Here is a 13,190-nt window from a genome sequence, read left to right on the forward strand (position 1 = left end):
TATATATATAATCTCAATTTGAAAAGCATTCTTAACTAAACATATTAAATTATTTTTTGTTCAACCTCAATTTTAACCATAGTTTTAACCAAATATATATAAATATCAAATCAACCTCAACTAAAAATAAATTTTATAAAATAAATTTTTTAAAATCATGACCACAAAAACTACTACAATATCAAATACAACGCTTATATGAAGGCGGTCAGTTTCCAGCATGAACTGGTACTGAATGGTGAGGATTGATCCCAGTATTTGGCTGGTGCATCACTAATGGTCTTTCATGCTGGATGTTAGAACGTGAGTCCCAATTTGAAAATGAATTTTGCTTGGAATGCAATAAGTAGCGGTTTTAAGACCCTTCAGCACAATTGTTGGTCTCCCCTTTACAATCTTCATTGCCGCCCTGAGATGAAGACCAAACTTCTTCCTTACCTTTTTGGTAAAACATAAGCACTGATTCTCTGCATAAAAAAAAACAATTAATACGAGTTTATCGAAGGAGAATTCTCTTGGTACTGGAATATGTGAGAAGTTATGGAATGATATTTGCAGCGTGGAGGTAAAGAGATGGGAGAATCGGAAAGGCCATCATCATCAATGTGGCCAAATTTCAAGGGGCCAGATTTTTTTCCCATCCAGAACCAAAGAATCACTGCAATTTAGGACAATAAAACAAAGGGATGACATCACTCCCTGGAGGTGGAGGTGGTGGAAAATGTCCAGAACTCCTGAAGAAAAATTAAAGTAATCCTGAAATTAGTTAAAATACGTAGAAATTCATCTGAACACTTACATTAATTTAAAAAAAGAATTGAAGGTCCACGCCATAAGTGAGGCCTCCTGAACGATCACGAAACTTTCTGGTATGAGCAGCACTGCTGCTATTGATGACACGATCTGCTCAATGATTAAAAAGAGAGAAACATTTTAGTTTCCATGTTTGACCATCTTCAATGCTGTCATGCCATGGAGAATTTTAGCTACAAGGCTATGATGCCGCCAAGGTTGACGACGCGACTTAGTGCAGCTTTTTTCTGAAGACAAAGACTTGCTGTGACATGATAGTGACATCCAAATTTTGTAAATTCCACTCATTCCTAGCGGGTGGCTACCTACAAGAACATGCCTAAATGGAACTCCACGTCTTTCCATTAACACGTTTAAATATTCATCTAATCTCAACGGAAATTGACTGCCGACTTAGAGTGTATTATTTGATATTGTGATGGTTTAATAAAAAATATTTTTAATTATTGTTAGTATGATTTTATATGTGTTTTGTTAAAATTATTGTTAAGGTTAGTGCCGAATAAAATACAGTTAAAAAATAATTGATTAAAAATGATTTTGAGGGTGTTATTGATACTTAAATAACTAAAAAAAAATATGAGATATATTCATAGTTTCAAATTAATTAAAAATCATATGATTATTAATAGAAAAACAACATTAATCATCATTAAGATTCTAATTTTATTATCTCATTAAATTAGCTGCAATCGTATCATAAATATAATCTATTCATGATGGTATATGATATTCATAGCTTTTTTAACGTGGCACAACATCAATTAAATATTATTAGAAAAAAAATTTGATGGCAATTAAATTTTACAAATATGTGATCTTCCTAAAACTTTTTTCTAATGTAATTATGTAGTAACATTAATATCATTATAATTTGAACTTGCATTTTATAAGTATAAGTAGACATAAATGCAAAAATTTTCTAATAGTCATTATGTTGCTGAACATTCTATTAAATTTACTACAAAAAGATAGTTCAATACTAGTATATTTGAACTTTTTGACTTTTCTAATTTCCTGAATAAAATAAAATCAATATAATTAATAACACAAAATCAATTTCTCGACCACTTAAAGTAACAGTTCCTAAATTAACCTAAAGTTTTAAGGTCCACCACATGTTAATTGCATTAATAATTCTAATTTCGTTATTACATCCAACATCAATTTTAGCAACTAAATTATTTTTTTTTCTAAATCCTCAAATTTTTTTTTATACCATCCTATTTGTTCTTCAATTATGATTTAGTGAAAAAATAACATATTTCAATTCTTCAATACTAACTTGCTTTTTAAATTGTTCTTTCTTTTAAGGTATTCATCATATATTTCCATCCATTTTTATTTAAGTGTATGTTTGGTCTCATATAATTATCAACTGCCATGGTACATGCCGTAAAAAATATGGAACATTTCTTTTGTCTAGGATGCTTGATCTTGACTATAATTGGAGTGTATGTTGACAATATTATATATTGTAGGAATGACCAATGTAGTGTATACCTTGACATAACATTTGTTATTATTTATATAAATGTGTTGGGGTTAATAATTAGAGCCCAAAAATTATATATTAGTTAGCTAGCTAGGAAAAGAAAGATAAAAAATCGATGAAAATGGCTCAGAATATAAAAATAAAAGCTAGAGTCTTCATTAGTGGTGCTTGCCTATAAAAAACTGCATACACAAAAAAACAATTTGATATGCTAGGATATTTTAACTCAAGCTAAAATTGAACTAATTAAATCCCTAAACCCTAAATAATTGATGGGAACTAATATATATTTAACTAATTGATATTCCAAACACCAATACAATTAATATGCCTTACAATCTAATTGTACAACAATATTGTGTCAGACATCAACTCCAGGCTGATCAGATCCAAAAAAATAATTCAACATTAATACTTACTCATATATAAAAGAATAACTCATAAGTTTTTATTACGAGTTAAGGATTTTTTTTTAAGAAAAAAATAAATTACCAGTTAATCAACACCTTCTCTAATTTAGAAATGCAATTTTTGAGATGTTTTTCGTTTTCTTTTACCACAAAGAACTAATTAGAGCTCCTTTCGTTTCTGCCACAAGCACACCTTATAATTTCAATATAAAACACAAAATCTCATAAATGCAAATGTTAGAGAAATCAAAATATATAACATGTCATTACATTCAATTTGAAAAGACAAGTGAAAAAGATGATGATTTCAAAGATATAGATGAAGAAAAAGATGATTTCAGTAATCAAAATAAGAAGAAAACATCATAAATAAATAAAACTCATATGTCAAATAACTTAATTTATGATTTTTTTTTTAAAAAAAAGAAGAAGATGATTTCAATAATCAAAACAAGAAGAAAACATCATAAATAAATAAAACTCATATGTTAAATAACCTCCTCGACTGTATTTACCAAGATCTATAAATTAATTTTAATTTAAAATAATGAGTTTGTTTTCACATTATTACTATAGTTTGAAGAAAAAAGCATAGTTTGCTTTTAATAAAGAAAATATATACGAGGAGAGTAAGGTATTTTGGGCTAATGATTTACAATGATTATAACTCTCTTTTGTGCTAGGAAAGTGAAAAAAACAATTAAAATCATACCTCCAAATAAGCATCTCCAAGATGCTTCAAAATTATTGAATTTATACCTTAGTTATTGGCAAGATTCACATTTCTAAACATATTTTTTAAATAATTTTCTCTTGTGACTGAGAGAAAACTCAATAAATATCACACTTCTAAATGAAAACTTAACATGTTATACTGTGGTATATTTTATTTTTAAATTATTTTCACTTAAAAAAATATCAAATTGATATTTAGATGTTCTTCAATTATTTCATATATTAATATATAAAATATAAAATAAAATAATATATTTTTAATTAAAAATTATTTTTAAAATGTTACCAAACCCATAATTTAATGATAGAACATGGTTAACCTCAATTTTTTTTATAGATTGCAGATAATGAAAGCATATCCCAAGGCGAATATTCTCGGTTTGTTGTGCCATAAGTGATATGCCAACATAAAGTCAATTTATGTTGCCACGTCAATTCCTGTTTAATTTATCTACACGGTTATAGTATCTTGAAAATATTTCTTTTGATACAGAGATTTTTTTTTTCAATTAGTTATTCCATGTCCAAATTGATATATTTACGAAGTTTTAAAAAATTCTAATTAAATTCAAACCTGACGTAATAATATAAAAATTATTAACTTAATTAAATTGAACACTTGTTATATGAATAGAAGCACAAGACGAATCTAAATCTTAGTAAATAATTTCTCACAAATTTTATAAGTTCAACATAAATTATATATTTTTCTCGTATCCCATCAAAATTATTAACCATTGTACCCAAAAATTATAAAAAATACTATCATTCTAAATTTTATCAGAAAAATAAAATTATTTTTGTTAAAATTATTAAACTCGATTTGATTGGATAAGTCATTTCTAAAATTTAATTTAAATTTAATTTTATCAATTATCAGTAACATGACAAAACTTAAACTCAAAATTATTATGAAGATATTCTTTTTAAAAAATAATGATACTTTATTTTTATTTTTTTAATTTTTATTCCAAACAACAACATTTAACTTAAAAATGGGTGTTTGAAAGTATTATTGTGATTTTTTTAAATATTTTTTATCAGAAAATATATAAAAATAATATTATTTTATTTTTTTAAAATTATTTTTTATACAAAAAAATAATATGAAATCATTAAAAATGTATTATTTTAAAATAAAAAAATAAAAAAATTTAATTTTTCTTAAAACACAAAAATAAACCTAAACAGAACAGAGAACTGATCGAAACCGGGTTCCGTTTATGGTTTTTACCAGGATACACAAGCCAAAAAAGCAAGTCCATCTTCCAACCAATCACAAACTTATTTAAAGACGAAAATACCCCTTCTCTGACACATTTTCTTTTGTTTTTTTTCTTCCTCATAGTTCCTTCCGAACTGTAAAAAAAAAACAGAACACAAGATCTTTAAAGAATCATCAAGAACTCACTCCTCTCACTGAGTTAACTCGCTATTTCATCCCCAAACTCGTCTTAGCTCAGTTAACCACACCTCTCTCTGATCCGAACCCAAATACTCCCATTTGGATTGGATCTTCGATTTTGATTTCCCCTCATGAATTACAATCTTCTAATAATTTTAGGGTTTGGGTTTTTTCTCTTCAATAACTTCCTCTTCTTCGTTTCTAATGCGGATCCGGGTCAATCTTGCCCGAAGACCAGCCCGTTTGTGGGGTTCAAGTCTGAATTCTCCATGGTTCAACACCAAGTACGTGGGTTTCTAACCATAACCGATGACTGCTCTTTTACGGTTTCTCAGTTTGATATGCTATCAGGATCCGATGTTCACTTTTGGGGCTCCATCGCGCCCGACTTTGATAATCTCACAAATGGGTTTATAATTTCTGATTATAAACTCAATGAGACTTATAAAAATGCAAGCTTTAGTGTGAAATTGAGTCGAAATGCTACTTGGGATCGGATCCAAGTCCTATCCATATGGGACTTGTTGACGGAATCCGATTTTGGGCATGTAATTCTCTCAAATGGATCTGATTTGGCCCCGGCACCGTCTGGTAATGATAGTGGTGGTGAGGAAGGCAAATCTGGGCCTTTTAGAGTTCCGACGATGTTTGATAATTGTAAGGTTTTGTCTAATGATTATAGGATTAGGTGGAGTTTGGACGAGGATTTTATTGATATAGGATTAGAGGCAGCAATTTCTATTCAAAATTATATGGCATTTGGCTGGGCGAATCCGAAAGCTAATTCGGAGGTTATGATCGGTGGTGATGTGGCGGTGGCAGGGTTTACGGAGGAAGGAATGCCTTTTGTTGATGATTTTTATATCACTAGGTATAGCGAGTGTACTATAGATAAGGATGGTTCAGCTCATGGGGTTTGTCCTGATACGATATATGAAGGATCGGACCCTGTTGGATTGGTGAACAATACGAAGTTGAGTTATGGGCACAGAAGGGATGGGGTGTCTTTTATCAGGTACAGGAGGCCATTGGTTTCGGTTGATACCAAGTATGATTTGCCGGTGAATTATACAGAGAACATGACAGTGATTTGGGCTTTGGGGTTGATGAGGCCTCCTGATACTATTAGGCCTTACTATTTGCCGCAGAATCATGGAGGGCGAATGTCAGTGACTTATGGGCATTTGGTGCTCAATGTATCTGATCAGGTGAATGAGTGTTTAGGGCCCTTGGATGCTGCAGACAAGGAGGATCAGGATTTGATTATTGCAGATGCAAACAAGCCTCTTGTTGTTACTACTGGTCCTGCAGTTCATTACCCCAATCCACCTAATCCTTCAAAAGTTTTGTACATTAATAAGAAGGAGGCTCCTGTTTTGAAAGTTGAAAGAGGGGTGCCAGTGAAGTTTTCGGTGCAAGCTGGACATGATGTTGCTTTGTACATTACTTCAGATTTGATTGGTGGTAATGCAACACAGAGGAACAAGACTGAGACGATATATGCGGGAGGGTCTGAAGCTGAAGGTGTTCTGGCTAGTCCAATGGAATTGATCTGGGAACCAGATAGGAATACTCCAGATCAGGTGTACTATCATTCTCTGTTTCAGAAGAAGATGGGTTGGAGAGTTCAGGTGGTTGATGGGGGTTTATCTGATATGTATAACAACAGTGTCCTTTTGGATGATCAGCAAGTCACATTCTTTTGGACGTTGTCAAAAGACTTTATATCTATTGCTGCCCGCGGTGAGAAAAAGAGTGGTTATATTGCGATAGGATTTGGTACTGAAATGGTTAATAGCTATGCTTATGTGGGTTGGATTGACGATATCGGTAAAGGGCATGTAAATTCATTTTGGATTGATGGAAGGGATGCCTCAAGTTTGCATCCAACAAATGAGAATTTGACGGATATAAGGTGCAAATCAGAAAATGGGATCATTACCTTTGAGTTTACACGACCATTGAAACCTTGTAGTCACAATGATCGGGTAGAGTGTAAAAATATCATCGATCCTACAACTCCTCTCAAGGTCATATGGGCACTGGGTACTAAATGGTCAGATGAACACCTAAATGAGAAGAATATGCATTTTGAAACTAGCCATAGGCCTATACAGGTGTTGCTTATGCGTGGTTCTGCAGAAGCAGAGCAAGATTTACGGCCGGTGTTAGCTGTCCATGGGTTCATGATGTTCCTTGCTTGGGGTATTTTGCTTCCTGGTGGAATTATGGCCGCTAGATACTTGAAGCATGTGAAGGGGGATAGCTGGTACCAGACACATGTTTACTTGCAGTATTCAGGTTTAGCCATTCTCCTACTTGGCCTTCTATTTGCAGTAGCTGAGCTTCGGGGCCTCTATGTCAGTTCAGCTCATGTTAAATTTGGGCTTGCTGCTATATTTCTGGCCTGTGTACAGCCAGTTAATGCCTCCATGAGGCCTAAAAAACCTGCTAATGGAGAGGACGTTTCCTCAAAAAGGCGTCTCTGGGAGTATCTTCACTTCATTGTTGGCAGATCTGCCATCATTGTAGGAATTGCGGCACTTTTCAGTGGCCTGAAGCATTTGGGAGATAGATATGGAGATGAAAATGTTCATGGATATATCTGGGCATTAATTCTTTGGTTCGCGATTGGTACAATGATTGTCACTTATCTGGAATATCAAGAAAAACAGCGAAGGAGTGGCAGAATACTTGGAAGAAGTAATTGGGTGTTGGGTAACCTCGAGGAAGAGGATTCTATTGACCTCCTGAGTCCAGCCAGGGCTTCAGCACAAAAAGATGCACAGCATTCTGGACGAATGGAAGTTCAGTTAGAACCTATGAACAGGTGATATTATCAATGATTAATTTTGGTACAAGCTCGTCAATTCGCCATCAGTTTTTAAAATTTTCTGCCCACGTCGGAACAGCAGGCTTGTTTTTTTGCCCGAATTATTTTTTCGACGCGAGGGGGCTTGACATGCTCTAATCATTGACCCATTGTATTCCTTCCAGCCATTTTCCCAGAAGAGCAATTAAAGTAGAAAACTCTGCTTTGTATACTTGATACATCTTTAAATACAATAGAAGATCTATTTTTTTTTCCTCATATCTTTTCTGTTTAATGAAGAGAGAATTTGTCCATCATGTGTTACACATTAGGTGCTGTATACTATCTGTTAAGTTTTGTGGAATTATATCTGTTTGGCCAATTCTTTTTTGGTGCTATGAATTGCATAGTGCCGAGCAAAGACACATGCTTTCATTTGATTTCCTTGGGAAGTTTCTCATCACTCGTTGTTCTTGTGCGATTTAATCACTGCTTGGGATTTATGCACTCCAACCCAGATATGTATCAATTTAGTTTATATGTTTTGTATGGTCTTGGTTTCCAGAATGGACAGAATGCTAATTGAAAAAAAAAAAAAAACAAATGGGATAAAAGGTTGATCAATGTTTGTAGACCGCTGGAGTGTGAGACTTTCTATCCTCTTTGTAAACTTTGGCGAAAAAAGATTGTTGTTATGGTGTTGATTTCTTTCAATTGCCTCCTTATAATCGAAACTTGACTGTTAGTAGCGTTGGATTTTTGTAAATCGCTTCAGTTAGTGTTCAATAATCATTTAGTTTCTCACAAATTGTTCTGCTGAAGTTCATTTTGTTTTGATCTTTTGTGCATTGGTCTGGATATTTAGCTATTTGCTGTGTTTGCTACCTCGAAGGAGACACAATTACTCAATCAACTTGGATAACTTTGTGTATCTCTGTCTCTCCCTCCTTTTATTTAATATTTTCCAATAATTAGACCCTCTAATTCTAGCTTTTCCTTGAAATTAAGATCACCGTGAAAGCCTTCAGCATTGAATTGATATTTTGTCTTTAATGAATGCAATTTCCCTTGATTCCATCCTATCTTACCCTGGAGTATCCAGTGTTTTTTTGCCTTTGATATTGTCTTTGCCCGTGTCTTTGTAAGGATGAAAGGATTGTCAACAAATATAATGATCGTAGGACCTGGAAATTAATAGATTTGAGTGCCCCCTCCCTCCCTTCTTCTTCCTATTCGAAATTATTTCACCCTTGTCGTGAAAAAGGCTGCAGTGGTGCCTTGGTATGCAATATATTGTTCCTCTATTCGGTTCACTGAACTCCTGGATTTTACAATACAACCAGGTTGAACTCCACTCTGTATGATGTGCCTTGAATGCCTCTTAGACTATATGAAACATGCCTGTTTAACTTCCTAGAAGAATAGGCGTGCTCTTCCACACGGACATTTACCGGCATCTTTGAAGTCAACGGAGTTTATTCATCTTTCCAGCAGCATGGTTTGAAGAGCTAGTGTGGTGGGACAAGAGGAAGCAGGATGAGCCTTTCTGGAACATGCAAGTAGTGGACATGTTTGATAAGCTCGTGGTTCAAGGACTTGTGAGATGATTAACTTAGACGAGAGAACTCCACTGTTCTTAGCTTTTCATAGTTTTCCTCGTTGATTTTGCTCATTTGTTGGCTACTTAGAGTGAACTGGTCATCACCCGCCTAAGGTACTAACATGTTTACTTCTTTTTTTTTAACCTAAGAATTAATTCTCTGCATAACGAGGGTTTTCTTTGTGCCAGAATACATGAGAAGCTATGGAATGAAATTTGAAGCACAGAGATTAAAAGTTGAGGAAACCTGCAAAAGCCACCATTATCCAACGGAGCCAAATTTCCAGGGATCAGATTCTTTCCCTTCCAGGATCAAAGCTATTTCAATTTTGTAGGATATTAAAACGAAGGGATCACTTCCTGGAGTGCATGCAAGGGTGGAAGCCTTGCAAAGCAAAATGTTTTTGTAAACAAAGTAGGAAACCTACTTGTTCTCCTATCAATAATGCGATTTAGGAGTGTACTGCTAACCCAAAGTCATTTGTTATCTCACGTGTACCAGGATCATTGTGTAATCACAAGGAAAAGGCACATGCTTCACCTCTCGAGAACCATGAACAGTTGAATTGTTGAGAAAAAACATGCAGAGTTTCGAGAGTATATGGATATATTCTATGTTCTCTACTCTTTTGTCTGCGGATTGATTCGATAATTTGTCGATCCTAATTTTTACTTTGAATATGTTTTTTTTATTATGTTTTTTGTTTTTTATTTTTTATTAAAAAATAATTACAAACAATGTTTATTTCCAGTTTTTTTTTCAAAAAAATATTATAGTTTAGATTGGCTAGATAACTTACGAGTCAATCTACTTGTTTTATGACCTGGGTTTTAGCCGGATAAACCCGGTCTTGTGTTATAGTTAGGTTCTCAATTCAAGAAACTAACACTTATAAAATTGTGCAATTTTAACCCACTTTCAAGTGGGTTTTGTAATTGGACTTGTGCTTGCTCATCATCAGCAGCTCAACTTAATCCAAATCCAACAGTTTGGGACAAAAAATATATATATCCATCTTGCTGCTTCTCAAAACGGGGGGCATGCTGTAACCCAGAAGATTAAGAAAAATAGAAGGCCCACAACAAGTTAGGCCTCCTTTGAGCACAAATTGTGGTATGAATCAATGGGCTACAAGTTTGACGAATGGAGATACAAAATTCCAAGAGTTTCGTTCATTAAAATCTCAGTTTCCTGTTAACTAATTAAATTACTGCTAATGTGACGTTGATGCCTTAATGGTAATCTTCATCCCTTCAAATCCCATAAACCTGCCTGTAACCGCCCTGCCCTGCCTTTGGCAAGTTCTCATTGTCCCATGACAAATGGGCTGCCAAGTTCATGAGATGGTGCCAGAAGTACCACATTACCACCTTTTTTCATGAGATTTTGTCACGTTTGTTTCAAGTAATGCGGTTAAAGGAGCTTGTTCGTCAGAAAAGCATGGCTCATGCACCAATAACGTCAAAAATAGGTTGCCACTTTTGTCTGGGAAATCAACCTTTATGTTAGAGAATGTGGCCTCCTCTTCTTCCAAATGGCTTGTATTTGTCAGGGGAATCAAACCTAACGTTAAAGAATCTGGCTTCCTCTTCTTCCAAATGGCTTGCATGTGTCTGGGGAATCAAACCTAACGTTAGAGAATCTGGCCTCCTCTTTTTCCAAATGGCTTCTATGCCTAAGGGGAATCAAACCTAATGGCCTTCTTTTCTACCAAATGGCCTATATTTGCTGGTGGAATCAAACCTTCTGCTAGAGGATTTGGCCACTTTCTCTTTATGCTGTAACTCCATTAAGGCACCGGCTAGCCACTTGTTTATCACTGGACTGGGATGCTGAGGAAGCTGAGATGTTTCATATCTGGCCCAACTACTTGTTCCAAAAAAGGAAAAATTGAGAAAGGGCTTTGTTACGAGTTCTCATATTTTTTGGTGTCGGACTTGAAGTAGCCCAAAGGATGATAATGATAAAATCTGAACGTAGAATAGTCTCTCTCTCTCTCTCTCTCTCTCTCTCTCTCTCTCATTAATGAGCTTTCCAACTATGAATTATGATGACTTGATAAGATAAGACTACCAGGAATAAATTATTTTTTAAACTTATAATTTGAATAAGTGAATGCACCAAAAATGAAATAAAATTACTATATAAAGCATCAGCCTATCTATTTTATGTTTTTTTATCAAATTAAAATCTTATCATTGAATTAGTAACAATAAAATGAGAAAAAATTGACACTAGTGAAAATGATTTGGTTGGTGATATATAACGTAATCCATATAATCTTAAGAATGGATTAACACTTATTTTTTTTAAAAAAAACATTCTAACATATTTAACTTTCGTTGATAATTAATTCAAATTCATTTCAAGCTAATTGATGCATATTTCAATGAAAGAATTTACGTATTTCTGCATTAGATAATTTAGGATTTTTTTATATATAAAAAACATTAATTAATATTATGATGTTTTATATGAAAAATGAGCCATCTTAAAAAAAAGTCCTAAAATTGTATAACTAAGAAGTTTGTGTCACCAAATGTTCACATCTTAAATTTGAAGGCTAGAGTTATTGCATTAGGGATATTAAAAAAAAATTGATCAATCAAGACAACCCAAAAAATGAACTGGATAAACCAAATTAAAAAAAAAAAAGCAATTTAAAAACAAGAAAAACCATTCAATTTGGTCCAGTTTCGATTTTAATTTCAGAAAGATAAAACCGAGTGAACTAATTTAACTAAAATTGAACCAGCTATATATATATATATATATATATATATATATATATATATATAAAGAACGTATAAATATAAAGTTTTCATCTGACCCTAAATCACTCATAACATTCGCACTTCACCTCCTCATCTTTCCTTTTTTCTCATTTTACTCCATCACTTTTCCGATTAGCCCACCTTCTTTCTACCCTCTATATTTCACTTATAAAAAATCTCTAAAATTACTTTGGTCCTTAATTTTTTTTATTATATAGTCCTTCATTAGCTTTTTTTTCCTTCAATGTTAGCATTAATGCAAGCATCAAAAGAGTCATTGTCATGAACTTTTGGCATCACAGTACAACATACAAGAAACTTTGATTAGTGTATGGTGGCTACATTATATTGTCCTTCTTGCATGTCTTGTTTCTTAATGTGGCCCTTCTCTCCATATCCAATCTTAATGGCTAAATGAATATAGTTTATTTACTTTGATGTGCAACATGGTCTTATGGATTTTTAATTGATAATTATCTTTTCGTTGCAGACATGTTTGTTGAATCTTAAAACTTGATAGAAATACTTTTTCGTTGCTTAATCAGAGGTTAATTACCTTTCTTCCATTTGAAGATTTAGATGGAACAGTTCAAACAGATAGAAGAAGTATTAGGAAATTTGAAGACTCTGATGGAATTGGGTTTTCTTATTTTCGAAGCAAAAAATCCAATTCATAACAAACTTAATTGGTTCGGTTTGAATTGGTTTTTAGTTTAGTCCGAATTAGATTTTTTTTAAAATTAAAAAAACTTGATCCATCTAGATTTTTTAGCTCAAACTGAATCAAACTAGGTTTTGAACACCCTTACATTACACAATCTAAATGGATGCATAACTGATAAGTGCAAGTATACAACACTAAATTGGGCAATTGAATTCATATCCTAAAACAAATCTTTATTAGACATGAGCTATTATGTCATTTTTTATGTAGCGTTTGGTTATTATCTTGAGATAAAAAAAAAGGAGACAACGAGAACAAATAAGACATGTCTTTATGTACTTCTTGCTTTGGAAGTTTAATAATTCACTCTAAAGTTATCATAAAAACATATATTTTATATTTTCTTCTTTTCGACCAGACATGTTTATGTCTCTTTTATATCTATCATTTCCATATTGATATACTAACCAAACCACAACAT

The 13,190-nt window shown here is 33.0% G+C and overlaps 1 protein-coding gene and 1 long non-coding RNA gene across 2 annotated transcripts; one reads left to right on the forward strand and one right to left on the reverse strand.

Moving 5' to 3' along the window:
• Positions 1-118: 118 nt before the first annotated feature.
• Positions 119-980, reverse strand: LOC133673862 (uncharacterized). The gene is made up of 2 exons (XR_009835085.1): positions 800-980; positions 119-467 (listed from the first exon to the last, which is right to left on the reverse strand). It is a non-coding gene; the product is annotated as an uncharacterized LOC133673862 (long non-coding RNA).
• A 3,823-nt stretch (positions 981-4,803) lies between these two features.
• Positions 4,804-7,949, forward strand: LOC133674554 (cytochrome b561, DM13 and DOMON domain-containing protein At5g54830-like). The gene has a single exon (XM_062095733.1). The coding sequence runs from the start codon at positions 4,990-4,992 to the stop codon at positions 7,690-7,692; it is 2,703 nt and encodes a 900-aa protein (XP_061951717.1). The 5' UTR covers positions 4,804-4,989; the 3' UTR covers positions 7,693-7,949.
• Positions 7,950-13,190: the final 5,241 nt, after the last annotated feature.

Source organism: Populus nigra, chromosome 15, assembly GCF_951802175.1.
Source record: "Populus nigra chromosome 15, ddPopNigr1.1, whole genome shotgun sequence".
NCBI classification, from domain to species: domain Eukaryota; kingdom Viridiplantae; phylum Streptophyta; class Magnoliopsida; order Malpighiales; family Salicaceae; genus Populus; species Populus nigra.

Bases quoted from the DNA above. Each gene is read 5' to 3' on its own strand.
- LOC133674554 (XM_062095733.1), top strand. From the start codon at position 4,990: ATGAATTACAATCTTCTAATAATTTTAGGGTTTGGGTTTTTTCTCTTC.